Source organism: Protopterus annectens, chromosome 1.part0 (assembly GCF_019279795.1).
Source record: "Protopterus annectens isolate FY-2018-M chromosome 1.part0, PAN1.0, whole genome shotgun sequence".
Classification (NCBI taxonomy): domain Eukaryota; kingdom Metazoa; phylum Chordata; order Ceratodontiformes; family Protopteridae; genus Protopterus; species Protopterus annectens.
In genome coordinates this window covers 1,249,908,489-1,249,927,105 of record NC_056725.1, presented here as the reverse complement: position 1 = coordinate 1,249,927,105, position 18,617 = coordinate 1,249,908,489, and the positions used below count along the sequence as shown (strand labels likewise).

The 18,617-nt window shown below is 41.9% G+C and overlaps 1 protein-coding gene across 5 annotated transcripts in view; it reads right to left on the bottom strand.

Moving 5' to 3' along the window:
* Positions 1 to 8,872: 8,872 nt before the first annotated feature.
* Positions 8,873 to 18,617, bottom strand: part of RWDD2A (RWD domain containing 2A) — a 78,467-nt gene continuing 68,722 nt past the window's right edge. For all 5 annotated transcript variants that reach the window (XM_044065957.1, XM_044065965.1, XM_044065949.1 and 2 more), the window contains one exon: positions 8,873 to 9,721. In XM_044065957.1, the coding sequence (XP_043921892.1) occupies positions 9,023 to 9,721 (699 nt within the window). In that variant the 3' untranslated portion in view covers positions 8,873 to 9,022. The remainder of the gene's footprint in view (positions 9,722 to 18,617) is intronic.

Genomic DNA, 18,617 nt, shown 5'->3' with positions numbered 1-18,617 from the left:
TTTGTTGGTCCATAAAGACAAGACCACCTCCCTTATCGGGTTTCATTACCCTAACGTCAGTGCTCTTAATTAAAGTGATAAGGTCTAATTCATCCTCTGTAAGATTCATAGTGTGCCTATTTCCCATTTCCCTTTTAATTAGGATTCATCAATTAACTAATGAATGTATTTAAGGTGCTAATACTACTGTATTCACTGTTTGTCTGAAGAAGGCTTAGTAAGGACTAAGCCGAAAGCGCTTACAATAAACGGTGATTATTATTTTTTTTTGGGTCCATTCTCATTGCTTCCAGTTCCATTTTGTTCGTCTTAACATTGTACTGAGACTGCCCCATGTGAGAATGCAAACCTATAACTGTATGTGTACCAAAGTCCAAAAAGAAAGCAGTACGTGAAGCTAAGAAAATATTTAAATTAGGAGTCCTAAAGTGAAAGTAACAGGCCAGATGTGTTGGTCACTAAATCAGATGGCTACATAAGATTTTGTAATGATTTCCAGAAAATGGAGGAGATATCCAGATTTGACACTTACCCAATGTCCAGAGTGGATGAGGTCAGAGAGAAGCTAGTTAAAGCAAAGTTGCGAATCTGAACATACATTGTTATGGCAAGTGCAATGTACACAACTGTACTGCAATATACACAACTGTACTGTACTATGTTCATCATTCTGACTGCTGTGGTAGCTTGTGGCTATTTAGATTGGTTAGCAAAGCTTATCCAACCTGGGAGTAGGAAGGAAAAGGGTCCAGGAGCCCCTGGAGAATGGTCCTAGCAAAGCAAGCCCTGCACCTGGAAAAGGAATCTAGTATGTAATGCTTTGCAACAGTATGTACAGAGGACCATGCAGTTGCTTCTAGATTGCTTCTTCAGTCCATCCCTTTCTAATATACCATCAAGGAAAACAAGGATATATTAGAATGTGCCTTAATCCTGCATGGAAAATGTTTTGCCATCATGGGAATAACAAGAAAACATATAGTAAGGAGGAAACATTGTGTGAACTGACACAGGTTGTCCTTCTCCAGTTAAATACTAGAAATTCCATGACATCTGACTTGCAAAAGCATGACCAGAATATATATATATATATATATATATATATATAAAATCTATTCTTCCTGCCATTCTAATTCTGAAAGAAATGAGGGAGACAGACGGCTTGATTCAGTGTACACCCTGAAAGTAGTAAAGGCATATATGGGGGGATTTTTTTCTACAGATAACCCTATAGGAATGTTAAAGTAAAAGGGATAATCCGCCATGAAAAAGTTGCAAACTAAATACTCTCTGACACCATTTTTTTTTGTAGCCTGAATAGTTGGGTCAAACATAGACAGGAATAATTGGGATCTTTATTTTATGCTGGGAAAACTAAGTGTCACCTGAATAACAGGTGATGTTTACACATCAATAGAAAAACCTCTCTGTAGAACAAATGTTGCATGGGCTAGAAGGGAGTCACCACAATAATTTTGGAAGAGTCCACCTTAATCTTCAGAATAACCCAGGATATCAATGGAAATGCATAAAGGAACATTTCCAACCACAAGAATGAAAATGCATCTATTTTACAGGCCTACCTGCAGAGTCCTTGTGCACAATTTACTTAGTTGTCTGTTTTGAAAGTAGGTGAGCAGATCCATTTGTCGTGCTCCTCACTATCCCTGGAAGATTCCCTCATTCAATTTGCATTCTTGAGGGTCTGCCTTCATCCTGCCGAATTTGTCTGCTACTACATTTTACTCTGACAGCATGCAAGATGCTTGGTGGTTTATATAATGTTGTAGAGCTAACTCCAAAGCTATAATAGCCGGCCTGCACACAGGGTGGGTGGGGTAAGGCCTAGTGTTCCCCTATTTATGTACCTCATCACTGTGGTATTATCTGTAATCACTTATAGTCATCCTGGGGACCACAGGTCATGAAGAGATTCTATAGCATGGATCACAGCTAACATCTCTGACATTTGTGTGCTTTGTTCTGTCTAAACTACCCCACAGCCTCACTTCTTTACCCCCAGAGAAACTGAGGTATCTTATTGCCTCTACCAATGCAGTTCTTTCTTGATAAAGCCCAAAACTGGAATTTGAAAATCTCAGAGGATGAGAATGTTGGTCCCACATTTTTTTTTTTTTAACACTGAATTTTTCTCATGTATAACCTTACAACAGGAACCATAAGAATAATGGAAGTCATGAACCCTAGAATCCAAAGCTATTCTCTGGTTGAAGTCTCAGAGTGAATGGAGATCAGGAACATTTACAGATACAGATTTACCTTTTCTAGTGTGTAATGTAAGGAGTATGGTGTGCAACTCTGGGGGCAGTGCTCGTCACTGCAAACTAGCTGCCCTGTGTGCAGCTAGGTATTGGTGAAATTTCAAGGTTGCTTTTACAGGAAAAATGTCATCTCAAGTTGTCTGCTTCTATACAGGGCACTGCCAAACACTTGAGGGGAAACTAATAAGCAGACCCTGATGATTTATGGATTAACAATACAGGAAGATATTCTGAAGCTAAGGTAGACAGCAGCTAATCAAGCAGTACTTGATGAAAAGAAATAATCAACTTTGTCAAGAATGTAAAAAAAAAGGGGGGAATTGCCTGATTGGCTACTGCCAGACTACTGCTAGTACTAGTCTCACCACAGTTTTACACTGCTGGGATATAATGCTCTTTTGCTTCTTCTCTCACCAGAAGAAAAACAGTAGCACCAGTTCCAAGATGAGAAGCAGGCCACGGGCTCTTTAGTTTTCAACAGTCTTGTCCCAGATGATGCAGGGGTCTGTAGGTTTGTTGTAGCCTTTTACTGGTAGATGCCCTTGAACAACAACCAGGCCTATTAGGAAGGCCCAATACAGACACTCACTGCCTGGTCAGAAATGGTCAGGAATCTATGCCCTCTTATCTCACCAGCAGCAAAACTCAGATACTCTCTTTTGCAGAAGTCAGAGCAACGAGCAACACAGTTTTTCAAGTCAAGAACCTCAAAAATCCATCTGATGCGTTGGCTTAGACAGAAAAGTGTTAGCTTTCAAGAACAAAGTTAAGATCCCAAAGAGGAGCCACCCATATATCTAAAACCCCTTTCAAAAACCACTTTATTTGAGGACAGAAAGACGTTGGGGGGGGGGTCGGATATATGTGCAGAGAGGTAGAAATGGCCAAAAGATGAATCTTGACTGAAGAGTGAAAATGTCTAGAGGTTAACAGCTCAAAAATATACTAGAACCAGAGGCATCACAGCTTTAAAAGGGTCTTGGTTCTTAAAGTGGCTCCAACTAGAAAATCGTTTCCACTTTTACGGATACGCTTCCCTAGTAGAAAAAAAACGTGCCTAAAGGGTTTCAAAATTTTATCATCCAGGAGTCTGTTGAAGTATTTAGAAACTGGGGTTTATCAAACAATCACTGTCTTATGTGAGTAAATCCAGTCTGTTGGGAAGCCTGTGGTAATTGCCCTCAGACATTTTTAAGAGAGAGATGTGGACATTCTACAAAGGGGCCTCACTGAGACCGATGCTTGGTGTCAAAGTCATGGCCTCAAGCTCAGTGCTAAGACTGTCATCCCCTTTGGAAGAAACACTGTACTCATGAACTACCACATAGGTGGTAGCCTATTAAACACCAAAAGTGTGATAAGAGACCTTGGGACACAGGTGGACAGTAGTCCTTTAATAATCACATCGACACAGTAATCAGGAAATCCTTCTACATGGCACACCTCATCACAAAGGGGCTCACCTACAGAAAAAAAAAAAGAGGTCATTGTTCCTTTCTACTCATCCCTCATCAGACCCATTATAGAGTATAACGCCCCATTTGACATGTACCTCGCAAGACATCTACAACTACTTGAAAGGCCACAGAAATATCTCACTAAGAGGATTACCAGCCTCAAAACAGATGCGCAAATACTAGAAAGGCCACAGAAATATCTCGCTAAGAGGATTACCAGCCTCAAACAGATGAAATACACAAATACACTCAAACTGGTGAAAACTCTCCAAACGAAGTAAAACCAGACTAAAAAAATCCAACAAATCCAATAGCCCAAAGATAATACACGAAGAAGTTTGTGTTTCACAAAGAAATTTAATGAAGTGCTTTTTGTCACTATTAATGCAGTAACTTCATCAGATCAAAAAAAACTTCAAAGCATGTTTAAATACCAAATTTAAATAGCATCACATGTTTAAAACTTCCTATCAACAACCAAGGCTATATTTACACATATTATTAAAGAGAAACAACTGACACATTTATACAATTTAAAATACACTTAACTTTTTAGCATGATATAAATGTGTAGTAAAACCTATGTATTCTATACACTTACAAAATAAACAAATGCACTTTAAACATGTATAAAAATTTGTTTGTGAGATGCCATATGCAGACCGTCTCAAAAAACTCCACTCTACTTTGTCGCTTATTGCCTACTCAGAGGTGACCTCTGCCTAGCATACAAAGCCGTGTCAAACCCAGACATGTTGGACATGCTACACTTAAAAGAAACCCCAATTCGTCTGAGCCACACACTCCAGGGACCTAAATCTTGCCACCACAATAAACAGAATATGCTGGAGGGATAGATTCCTGTCCTAGAGACTCCTCATGCTCTGGAACAGACTACCCATTCATATCAAGCAAATTTCCTCATTAGCTCTCTAAGAAAAATCTCGACATTTGGATGGGAAATGGGAAATTCACCCTAGGGATCACTTTTATGTCTCTGCTAGACAGGGGTGCAGGAAAATAACTTTCTTGGGTGGCGAAAGCCAGGGAACTTTTTTGGCTAGGCTTATATAGGCCCCACATATAGACTAGTACATACCTATGAACCTATGAATCAAACAAAATCTGAGAAATCTGCTGTGACACACTGAAAAAGAGACAAAGAGTAGAGAAGCAGAGACTTGGGTTGAGAGAGAATTTATTCACCCACCAAACTACCTCCCTTCTGACAACCCTAGCACTGGAATCTGAAGATAAAGGGTGATGTGCAGACCAGGCTTACCTGGCTACCACTGAATGTGAGGTCTGGCCAAGGGAATCATGATGATCACAGCAGCCATGAAACCCAAAATCCTGAGAAATTTCCTGGCAGATGACAAAGACTGGTTAGAAAAGCTCAGGAAGATTTCTTTATATAGTTCTACTTTGCACAAAAGAAGAAAAGCCCTTCCTAAAGAAGTATCCAGAAGATATCCCAGGAAAAAAATATATACAACTGTGAAGGGATAAAGGATGAGTTATGCGGGCTCAGCTGAAACACCAGACCGAGTAGGAGATTTTTTTACACCTGTCACAGAATGTGGACAACTGAAAAAAGTGCAAATATATGACAATTGTCCAAATACAGAAGGATGGAAATGCCTTGAACTCTACGATAAGCAGTTACTAGAGCCAGACACTTTGTAAATACTTTGTAATTCTTAAAATGGGGGGGGGGGGGGTTTCCACTGCTGTTTGTACTCCTGTTCTAGTATCAGCAAAATCCATTTATTTGAGATAATCTGATACCACTGGGGAAGATGAAGACCTAGTCTGAGGAAAAGATTTAAAGGATTGCAAGGTGGAAGGGAAGCATGACTGGGCAGTGTGTCATTCTGATTTTTTGGACTGGCCTTGTTTCTGGGATGCACATCTTTCTTCTTTGAGCCATTGCTTTTTTTGAAATTATCTTTGTTAGAACTTTACTGAGACTACTTATTTTGTTTCTTGAAAAATAATTTCTTAGAATGTTGTTGAGACTACCTTCTTCCTTGAAAAAGGGTCCTAAATAAGAATGAAAGTTTTTACTTATCTTTGAAAATGATTGTTGAAACATCTGGGTAACCCCTTGAATCAATTTCTCTTTCATCAATTCCTTTTAGGGCCTCAGTAGCAGAAGGGCCAAACAGAACATATTTGTTAAGGGAATAATTTAAAATCTCAGCTTTAATATTTTCTTGTAAGTGTTGAGGACATTGCCAAGCACATATTCTTTTAAACAAATGAGCTATTTGGTAAGACCTTATCCTTTCCATCTTGAGACCAACAAGAATGTTTCTCTTTTTTCCAGATAGGACAATCACACAGCCACAGAGGAAGTGTCCACCTCTCAGTCCTTAGCAGGTTCCTGAGGAGCTACATCAGGGAGACAATAAGACAATGAGTGATCCGAGGAACCAGGTTTGGCCCCAACAGAGTAATTCATCAGTAGCTGAAGTACTGAAGGAGGTGGCCCAATACTCAGACATACTACAGAATGTTTTTTTTTTCTTTTTGCAGATGGGAGAAGAACCAAGGAGACCAAAGACTGTTCTATGGTAAAACCAATGAAAGAGCATGAAACTAGATGAGTCAGTAAAGTAGAAAAAGTAAATAATAATAAAAAAAAAAATAATAAAGAAAAAACTTCTTACACATTTTTTTCCACACAATCATTCCCCAAGTAAAATCCTTCAAACATACTGGAAATTTCAAGATAAAAACATCTCCTGAAATAAAATGTACATTTTCACATAAAAGCAAAGTTTTTCTTCAGAAAAAAAAAAAAAAACAAAAACAAAAAACGAAACAAAGAAGTGGAATAATTTCCTCAGAAGGCTACTTACAGCTCCAACCTTGAAGAATCTCTAGCAGACTGTCAGTTCCAAGAGATGAGGTGGAGCACACTTTGGCAAAAAGAAAGCTCTGAAACTTTGGAGCCCTAACCTCTGCTTTTATGCAGCTCTCCTTGAGCTACACAGTGGTTATGATGAGTGGAAGGTGCCCTGAAACTTTGAATGTCGGCTGGTGGTCATATGTGTGGCAGGATATAACCCATACTGCTTGTGCTACCACAAAAGTAATCTAAATGTTGAAATTCTTAAATAGTATTTGTATAGAAGTGCTTACACATTCAGTTAAGCAGGGTAAGAACATACATGCATTATGTATTTGCTTTCTAATACTCACTTTATCTTATTCAGGGCGAGTGAGTAAAAGTTACAAAACAGTAGATGTTTGAATGCTCACTGCTGCAGTACTCTTAGCTATATGGGTTACTGTATATCCTGCCAAGGATATAACAGCCGACCAGCTTCCAAAGTTTCAGGGGCCCTCTCATGCATCAAAATTGTCAAGCAGCTTGAGCTGAGCTAACTAAAAGACAAGTCTGGGAGTGGAACCCTTCAGTCCTTTCCTGCCAGCAGAGAGTGGGGGACGCTAAGCCCTGTAAGGACAATGCTAGGAACAACAAAAAATAAATGTTAACACCCTGGCATAAAAAACACACCACAAAACAAGGGGGGGGGGGGTGGAGGGAAGGAGCAACTACTGCAGCAGTGATCATTCAAACATCTACCGTTCTGAAAGTAAAACATCATAACAGTACTTAGCATACTGATCACTGCTGCAGCAACCTTAACCTTAACTAACTGCATTTGGGATGTGGAAGGAGAAGAACCCAAGAGCCCCTGGAGAATGTCCAAGCAAAGTTTGATCTGGACCTAGAGAAGGAATCACTCATAGTGATTTATAAAAGTAAGTACAGAGTACCAAGAAGCAGCTTCTAGAATACTTCTAGAATCCAACCCTTTCTAAAAATCCATAGATAAAGCCAAAGCCCTGGTAAAGTGGGGCCTTGACCCTGCCTGGAATAGTTTTGGTACACTAAGTATAACAAAAAATAGCCCGCTGTGGCTGTTTGCTTATTTTTTTTCTTTTTTTGCAGCTGGAGGACTGACCATGGGACTGGTAGCCTGTCCATGGTCAAACCAGAATGGTGCCTCTTCCCCGGGGAAGACAAGCAGCAATTTCTAGTAAACAATTCCAGTCTAGTCCAAAAAAGTTACTTTTTTGACTGAAAACACAGTAAAAAGCACTTTCAAAAACACTATGCCAACCTCACAAAAATAAAATAAGCACAAATTCTCCACAGAAATATTACTGTCAGTTAATTTGCACCACTTTTAAAAACTGTAAGACAAAATTAGTGCTCCATTTAAAAGTACATTACAGTCTTGAAACAGTCTGTTAAGATGCAACACTCCTAGCCTTAAAATAACTTTCTGGAAGAAGAAATTATTAAAACATCCAAAAATGTAAGAAAATTGAGTGAACTTATCTGCCCAGCAAAAGAAAGAACAAGCTGACTGTCGATCCTTGAAAGTCTCAGAGAAGCATACTCTTCAATGGCAGTAAAGCTCTGAAGGGCTCCATGCCAAAACTTGCCTTTTAGTCAGCTCATCTTGAGCTGCTGGACAGTTTGGGCATGTGGAAGGTGCCCCGAAGCATTGAACGCTGGCTGGCTGTTATATCCTTGGTAAGATATAACCCATATAGCTAAGCCTACTGTAGCAGTGATCAATATGATAAACATCTAGCACTTATCCAGACACTCAATGAATATAAGAACTAATCCTGGGCAGGCCACACACACACACACACACACACACACACACACACACACACACACACACACACACACACACACTTTAGCAATCTGGAAGACTCCTAGTTCACTGCAGCAAGACTATGAGACATAAGATGAAATCAAAGGACTTGCCAAAAACTCTTGACAACACAGGAGGTATATATGCTGTGAGGCAGCAATGCCTATCAGTGCTCCACTGTGTTGCCATCAAACTGATTTTAATATGTGGCATTTCATATGTAATTTCTGTTCAATTAACATGGACAACCATTGTTTCCAGAGCCCTCCTCTGAAAACTGGTTCGGCCCAGCAAGAACAATCTGGTCAACCAAATAAAATAACCAAGTGAATAAATAAATAAATACAAAATTTTTAAGTATGATACTGGCTGATGCTTAAATAGTTTTGCTGTCTGAAACAAGACCAGCTACTACTGTACAAATACATTTTAAATGTGAAAAAAGAAATAGTGTAAAACTGCAACACTTTATTGACAGCCCGGCATTTGTACAGTCTTGCAGTCAGAGACAAATCCCATGGTAACCTTGAGATGTTATCACAAATCCAGTGAACGCTGGTGGTATCACAATGGTGCCTATTCAATTATGTCTGTCCAACTAAGAAGTTAAAGAAAGGTCTACATTTTTTGCTGATTTTGCATCTAAACCAAACAATATTTGAAAAACATGCTCGCAATTGTGCTCTTTAAGGAATTCCACAAACTGCCCCAAGTCCATGTGGTAATCATTCCTTAGCCCATAGTCACCATGAGCCTCAAATGTCAGCTCTTCAAAAGCCTCAAACAAGCGATGTTCTACCACATTTTCAACAGCTTCAATAGTCTCAGTGTGCTTACAAGAGATATGTTTCCAGTTAGGGTAACGTATATCACGCCAGAACTCCTCACAGTTTTCTTTCTTCCCTTCCACACAAATCACACCAGGTTTTCCTGTCAAAGAGAAGCCTGTCAAATGTAGACGCTTTGCATAATCTAAAATCTTCTTCCTCAGTTCCTGACGATATATGTGGTGGCTGTAAATCCACATCCGATGGAAAGTAATCTTAGTTTCCTTTGGTTTGGGAGCATTTTCAGAGGTCACTTTGCTCTTTTCAATGTAAGGTACGATACTGTCCTGCAGCCATTGCACAGCAATACTTATGCAGAGCTCTCCATTGTACAAGGAGCTGATATGGGACACAAGGTCATCATTTAGCTGCTTCTGTTGCTGCCTGTCCAGAGCTTGCGACCACACAAATATCTCAGGTTTTGCAAAGGGATACTCATGAGGCAGTGAAACATGCAGGCATACATCTGCCTATTAAAAAGAAAAAAAAAACATTACTGCATGCAGTAAGCAGCTCTAAAATAACAGAAAAAGATGTTAACAATATAGCTTAGCCTAGAACTTAACAGAAGTGGAATAATAATTTCCAGATGTATTCCACACTTACTCTAAAATGGTACCATGACACATGTATGAAAGTAGTCCAGGTTCATCAAAGATCAAATTGAACCTCTGCTCACACACACACACACACACACACACACACACACACACACACACACACACACACACACACACACACACACACACACACACACACACACACACACACACACACACACACACACACACACACACACACACACACACACACACACACACACACACACACACACACACACACACACACACACACACACACACACACACACACACACACACACACACACACACACACACACACACACACACACACACACACACACACACACACACCACACACACACACACCACACACACACACACACACACACACACACACACACACACACACACACACACACACACACACACACACACACACACACACACACACACACAATGATGGACAGAGACAGGGCTAGTACCAATGTACAACCAGTATTGGCCAGTTTTGAGAATCTGAGTTTACTCTCCATTTCTAAGGGAAGAGAAGGCCCTCCTGCTTGCATCCTGTTGATTCTAAGGAAGGTGAATTTCACAGTCACACAGTATGCCACAATGTCACTGCATTTCCTGGCTCTTACAGCATACATTACACAAAAAAATGTTGTATCGACTAGAAGGATTAAATGCTTCACCACTTATCCAGATCCTGATTTTTATGGAACACATTGCACTATTATCCCACAACATGCCATTTACAAGTTAAATAGGTGGCAGCTTAACCTACAAGAACAATCTAGGAAAATAAACCACAGATGGAGATTTAAAAAAAAAAAAAAAGTTATGTACTCAACGTTCCATATGTGTTACCCATTTTCATTCTTCCTCAACTGCCAGGTTTGGCTATGATCCTTGGATCTGACTCTGCCATTACTAAAGTTCGTGGTCACTGAAAAGCTCTCAAGCTCCTCCCTTGCCCATAATGCATCAACCCCTAACATACCTCAGATCTTGTCTGCTGTTTTATATAAAGTAAAAAGAACTACTAAAACTTTCCTGACAGAAAGGCCATATCTGGACCTCAATATTAAAGAGAGTGGTGTCCTTACAGTCTCTTGTTCTTCTAGAAGTACATAATGAAAAGGATTGGGGGTTGGTGGGCGGGAAGTTGAGGAAGAATAAAAATAGATGAAAAAGGACAACACAGACGGACGTTATAGTAAGTACATAACTTTTTTTTATCTTCTGATGTCAATTTTCATTCTATCCTCAACTGTTGGGACAGGGTCCCCAGCTACCTAAAATCCTGAGTGGACTCTAAGGAAGGATATTCCTGAGCACAGCTGAGCCAAAAGGCTGCTTGTCCCCTCAAGACCAGATCCAGTTTGTAATGAGCGATACAGGTATGAGGGTTTGCCCAAGTTGCAGCCGCACATATATCGTCCATGGAAGCTCTAGATAGAAACACTGAATAAGTTGCCATAGACCTAGTTGAGTGGGCTCTTAGGAGGTTTAGTTAAGGTTAGACCCAACTTGTTATACATAAAATGATATGCAATCCATCAGTCATCTGGCTAAAGTCACCTTTGCAAATGGTTTGTCCAACTTAAAATCTGCAAAGGACACAATAATTGATCTGTTTTCCTAGTTCCTTTTATCCTATCTAAGTAAAAGGACTGTGCAGTGGTTAGTGTTGTCGCCTCACAGCGAGAGGTTCTCGGCTGGGGTGCCTTCTGAGTAGAGTTTACATGTCCTCCCTGTGTTTGTGTGGGTTTCCTCCGGGTGATCTGGATTTCTCCCACACTCCAAAGATATGCAATAACTAGACTGGGGACACTGTCCCTAGGTGCGAGTGTGTGGTGCACCCTCTGAGGAGGGTTGAGTCTCGGGCTAGCAACCCAATCCCGTAAAACCCATACCTGCTAGGGAAACGAGTGCTGAAAAGTGCTCTTGCTCGATGTGCTGAGTACACAGGAGTGAATCCAGTAATCCAGTCCAGTATGCAAGTAAAAACACAATTGTGACATATATTCACCTTTACTTGCAAATTTAGGAAAGACTGGCAAATTAATGGAATGATTGATACTGGATCCTAATACCACCTTAGGAAGGAAAGAAGCATTGGTATGTAATGTGACTCCATCCTTATGAAAGATCATGTATGGAGGCTTAGATAACAATACTTGAAGTTCTGAAATACTTCTAGCAGAGGTAATGGTCACTAGAAAGATAGTCTTCCAGGTCAGGAACTTAAGATCGCATTTAGCTGCTGGTTCAGAGGGAGAATGAATTAAGGCCTGCAGCAACAAGTTAAAATCCCATGGTGGAATAGGATCCTTGTACGGGGGACTCAGCAGGAGTGTGCCCTTCAAAAATGCTTTGCAAAGTTTAGAAGAGGCCACAGAAGAATTCTCATATCCAAAGTTAGAGACTGCTGCTAACTGATCATTAACTGTAGAGGAGCTAGCTCCCTCATTATTGTTGCTAAAAATTCAAGTATACTATGTACAGGACCTGAGAAGGGGTCAATATATTTTTGTTGTGCCCAGCAAACAAACCTTTTCCATTTACTTGTGTGAAGTTTTGTAGAAGACTTATGGGAAGATAAAAGAATATGACAGATGGGGGAAGAGAACATCTGTTGTCTGGCTATTAACAGAATTGGAGAAATCACACTGTCAACTTGAGGTTTGAGATATTTGGATGAATCACACCTGTCTAGTGAGACAGGATGTCTGGAATTAGATCCAGAATCCAAGGTTGGTAAAGTAGATGAGGCCATAGGAAGGGGAACTAAATCTGTAGAGGCCAGAAAGGTGTAATGAGGATGAATTTTTGCTCTTCAACCTGGTAGCTTTCTGCAGGAATTTTGGAATTAGGGGAATTAGCGGGTAAGCATAAGGTAGACCTGTGGGCCAGTTGTGAAGTACAGCATCTCTTGGTGATTTCCCTGGAGCACCGACTAGGGCAATGTATGTGATGCATTTGTTGTTTAGGGGAAAAGCAAAAAGATTGCAGCAAGGCTGGCCCCATTAATGGAAAATCATTTCTGTCACTTTCACGTTGAGAGAACACTCGTGTGGTAGAAAAATGGACCTGATCAATTTTTTCTGCTATCACCCTGGACTTCCCCAGAATGTGCATTGGTATGAGAAAGCTGTTGGATGAGATCCATCTCGACGCAAGGGGTAAAATCTGGTTCCTCCTTGCTCGTTGATGTACCAAACTACTGACATATTGTCCGTTTGAATCGTGACTGTCCCTAAAGGGAGAGCATTCTGGAAGGCTTGCTATGCTAAGAGCTAGAACAATGATATGAAAATTCCCCAGGAAATGCTCCCCACCCACCTGGTCTGGGAAGTGTCCCTGGCCATTATGGCCTTGGGTTGAGGGAGAATGAAAGGACGGCCTTGTAAAACCTAATCTGACTGAATCCACCACCAGAAATATCTCTTGCATGCCTGCATGCCTGAGTGATACTTATTTGTGCTGATATGTGCTGGTAAAGAATCAACCACTGTGTTGCTAGTATCCACTGCAGAATTCTCATAAGAAATTTTGGTAGAAGAATTAAGATTATGGCAGCTGACACTGATCCCAAGGCTTGAAGGATTAACGGAGATGAATTTTTGGTACTGTAAATTATTTTTCTGACCTGGAAGCTGAAAGTCTGCACTCTTGAGAAAGGAAGAGAAGCTGTCACTAGTATTGTGTTGAAGACTGCTCCTATGAATTCCAAGGTTTAAGTTGGTTGTAACTGAGACTTCTTGTAATTTACGGTTATCCCCAGATGAGAACAAATTTGAAGTACCTTATCTCTTGCTCTTGTTAGTTGATGCCTGGTTAGGACAGTAATGAGCCAGTCTAGATATAGAAACACTAAGAATCCCTGCAGTCTCAAGTGAGCTGCTACCTCTGCCATGCATTTGGTGAACACCCTGGGGCTGTGGTGAGGCCAAAGGGCAGTGCTCTGAACTGACAGGGACTGGCTCCCAGGTGAAGCGTAATTACCTTCTGGATTGTCTGTTCATTTTTATGTGATAGCACGTGCGTGGTATCAAGCACATCCAGTCATCCTTGCCCACGAAGGGTAGAAAGGACTGAAGTGTGACCATTCAAAACTTTGTATGTCTAACTCACTTGTTCAAGGTGCCGAGATCCAAAATTGGTCTCCTGGCCCTTGTTTTCTTGGGCACTAAAAAGAACCTTGAGTAAGTTCCAGATTCTCTCTGGTCTGGTGGGATCTCTTGGCTGATTCTTTTTCTAGCAGCTTTTGCATTTCTAGCGCTGCTGCTTTCCTTGGACTGCGTAGAAAATTGGGAACTTGCATGCAGTTGGGGGTGGAAGGGAAAAGGGAATTATATAACCTCTGGAAATAATACTCTGCATCCAAGTATCTCTTGTTATATCTCGTCAGACTCTCTGGTGCTGGGATAGTTGACCCCCACCAGTTTGCCTCCAGAGGGGGACAATCAAGCCTTCTTTCAGGAGTGCTGATAGGGTCTATCAAGGAGTCTATGGACCCCTAGTTTTGCGAGCCTTCTCTGTTGAGTAGGTATCATCATCAGAGTCTCCCCCCTGCCCCTTAGGGAACTACCTCCACGTGTCCTGGAAAGGACCCTGGGACTTTCTAAACCGAATTTTCTGTCCACCTTGTTGAGTCCTAGAAAAGGATCTTTGAGAGGCTGAAAAACGTATGCCCACTGCAGAGAAGGTCTATCTATCCCTTTCTCACCTGCAGTGTTCACCCTTCACTTCTGGGCCAAACAAAGAACTGCTGTCAAAGGGTGCATTGATGAACGAAGACTTGAAAGGCTCTGCAAAGTCATATAAACACATCCAGTCATGTCTCCTAATGGATATGCCTGAACCCACTGCCCTTGAGGCACATTCGGCTGCATGCGAGATAAGCATCATGGACAAACTGGAAATGGACTGGAGGGTAGTCAACTGAGAGGCCACAGACGATTGAGCCTCAGCAGTAATGGTCGTGGAAAGGGATTTTGACTGCTTCTTGATCAAGTCCCTTTGTAGTCTAGTAAAATGTTTCAAATAGTTCAGCGACCTAAGGGAAAGGTCACTGACTCATATACACCCTTCCCAAATCTGCCCAATCGCCCTAGACTCCCTGTTAGGGGGATGAACAGAAACTTTTGTTCAGCAAGTTCCTTCTTGGTGACTGCCACCATGACCACGGCATCCATGGGCACCCCCCCACTCCATAATTCCTTCCTGAGAGGTGAAGCCAGAATGTGATCTGGTCTCTTAGCCTGCCTAAATCTTATCAGAGTGAGGAATGATCTACTACCCATGGCAGAAGTGTATATTTACTGGGCAGTACCCTGCACCTGTCAGAAATCAGCAGTTAGTACAGTTGTGTACACCTACCATAAATGTAGATGTTCGAGTGTCTTCACTGTTGCAGTCATAACTGTTGGGTGCTCCTGCAAGCAGGCAGCCCGAGGTCGGCCAGAATCCCAAAGTCTGGGTCCGGCGTCGGCTGTATAGGCTAGTACCTTGACGTCAGTACGCTTTGGTACATAGCCCTCAGCCGACGCCATCTTCTCCAGCCTTTCTTGCCCCAGATGTCAGAAGTCCCCAATAAACCAAAAATGAATCCAACAAGGAAACACAAATACACCACAAAAAAGGAAAAGAGGGGATAGGAGGGAGACCCGACTGCAACAGTGAAGACACTCGAACATCTACATTTATGGTAGGTGTACACAACTGTACTATGTTCTTCGCTTCACTGTTGCAGTCATAACTGTAGGGTGGAATCCCAAAGCAGTGTAAAGGGAGGAGGCTTTAGATAGAAGAAGGGAGGCGAGAATACCCTACAAGACAGCAGGGGCAAAGCCTGCCCTGGACTTAGGAAACAAGGGTAGATTGGAGTGCTTGGCACAAGTATGCACAGGACTCCAAGTGGCAGCTTCCAAGATATCCTTGGTAGGGACTCCTCTGAGGAAAGCTGTAGAAGTGGCAGCTGCTCTATTAGAGTGACTTCTAATGGTACCTGGAAACTGTTTCCCATGATGAGTGTAACAAAATCTGATTCCATAAGCAATCCATTTGGAAATAGTTTGTTTAGAAATAGGTTTTCCAAGAGAACTGGAGGCAAAGGAAACAAACAATTGGTTAGACTTTCTGAAATCTTTAGTCTTGTCCATGTAAAATCGTAACTGTCTGTACACATCTAATGAATGCAAAATCATTTCCCCTTTGTTTTGAGGATTTGGAAAGAAAGTAGGAAGGTGAATTGTCTGATTTAAAGCCACTTTCGAAATCACTTTAGGCATGAAAGTAGGATTGGTCCTCAAGTATACTCTGTCCTGATGGAAAATAAGGTATGGTTCCACAGCCATGAGAGCTTGCAACTCTGAGACCCTTCTGGCAGAGGTCAATGCTAACAAAATAACAGTCTTCCAGGATAGAAACTTAATATCTGAAGATGCAGCAGGCTCAAAAGGAGGCAAAGTAAGTTTTTCTAAAACATAATTAAGATCCCAGGCAGGGACAGGAGGGGTCCTTGGAGGCCTAAATTTTAGCCCCTCTCAAGAACTGCTTCACCAAGGATGAGAAAAAACAGGAGGATCAGAACTGAAATGTGCAGAGATAGCGCATGAATCTTAATGGAAGAAAAGGAAAGTCCTTTAGATAAAAGTTCCGAAAGGTAAAGCAAAATAGAAGAGAGATCAGGTACCTGAGGATCAGAACCTCAGTCCTGCATCCAAATAGAAAACCTCTTCCATTTAGAGGCATAGGATTTCCTAGTGCTAGGCCGTCTAGCTTCCAAAAGAACATCCAAAACTTGTTTGGGAAGACTAGATGGAATCAAACTCCTTTGAAGAGCCAAGCTGCCAGGCAAAGGGTCTTGAGATTGGAATGTAGTAACAGACCCTGATGCTGGGACAGAAGCGAAGGGTTCAGTGGGAGAATCCAAGGAGGCCCCGAGAACAGGAGCTTTAAAGTTGGATACCAAAACTGTCGAGGCCAATTTGGAGCAATCAAGATGAGGAACCTGGGCTTGTCCTGTTTTATTTTCAGTAATACCCGAGGTAGTAGAGGAAGAGGAGGGAAGGCATATGCTGAAAGGCTTCTCCAGCTGAAGGACAGGGCATCCACTCTCCAAGCTGCTTTGTGGAAGGACCTGGTGCAAAAGCGAGGCAGCTGATGATTGAGATGGGATGCAAACAGATCTATCTGGGGACATCCCAAACTGCAGTAATCCTGTTGAACAAGTTGGTGTCTAGCATCCATTCGTGAGGCTCTGAAATGTTTCTGCTCAGGCTGTCTGCTAAGAGATTCTGTTTCCCTGGAATGAATTGAGCCTGGAGATGTAGATTCAAATTTAGAGCTGTGTCCCATAAACCCATAGCTAGTCTGCAAAGGGGGTATGAATGAGAGCCCCCCTGCTTGTTGATGTACCACATGACCGTGGTGTTGTCTGTGCGAATTAGCAGAGGGCCTGGTTGTAGAAGATTCTTGAAGGCTAGAAGGCGTTTTGGACTGCCAACATTTCCTTCAGATTGATGTGCCAGTGAAGATGGTCCTTTGTCCAGGTTCCCTGCTGGCAATTGTCTAGAAAGTGTGCTCCCAAGCATAATCCGAGGCGTCCGTGGTTAGGATTTGAGTAGGTTGAGGAAGACGAAAAGGTTTTCCTTCGTTTGAAGTGCATGCCCTGGACCACCAGAGGAACTCCTTCTGAAGGCAGGGGATCAGAGGAATCAGAATATCCAGATTGTGGTAATGCTGTGACCATACACTTTTCAGATACCATTGAAGCTTTCTCATGTGAAGCCTTGCGTTTGGAATCAACAGAATGCAGGAAGCCATGTAGCCCAGAGCCTGCAGGAATTTCCTTGCAGTGAGCTGAGATAGAGTTGCCAAGGTGTTGAAAGTAGAAGCCAGCTGAATTTGTTTTTCTGGAGTGAGGAAGGCCCTTTGTAAGGTTGTATTTAAGAGGGCTCCCAAGAATACCATTTGTTGAGAAGGGATCAAATGTGACTTTTTATGTTCACTGAGAATCCCAGTAGGAGGAGAAGGCGTTGAACAAAGTCCAGATGTTGAAGCAGAAGATCTTTGCTGTCTGCCTGAATAAGGCAGTCGTCCAAATAGGGGTAAATCTGGATCCCCTGAAGTCTGCAGTAAGCCACTACTGGTGCCAGGCACTTGGTGAAGACTCTGGGCAGTAGATAAACCAAAGGGCAGAACAGAGAATTGAAAGTGCCTCGAACCTGCCTTGAACCTGAGGAATTTCCTGCGTTCTTGTCTGATGGGAATATGTAAATAGGCTTCCTTTAAGTCCAATGTCACCATCCAGGCGTCTTGAGAGAGCATTGGAATTAGCTGTTGCAGAGTAAGCATCTTGAACTTTGGAATTTCCAAAAAGGTGTTTAACACAGAAAGGTCCAGAATAGGTCTCCAAGAGTTTTGTTTTCTGGGAACCAGAAACAGTCTTGAATAAAACCCTTTTCCCATTTCCAAGAGTGGAACAGGCTCTATGGCTCTCATGGCCAGAAGAGCATCCACTTGAGTTAAGGCCTCTGACCATTGAAGTTTTGGCAGATCTGGCCAACCGTGAGTCCTTGGCAAAGTGTGAAAGTGGAATTTGTAACCTTTTAAATCACGTCCAATACCCATCTGTCCTGGGTAATATGAGTCCAATTTCTGTAAAAAAGAGACAGTTTTCCTTCGAGAGGGGCGTCCAGGTGAAGGGGTCCTGAAGCCCAACCGAGAGAGTCATTGAGTTTGCTTTCTTTGAGATTGGGATCTGTCTTCT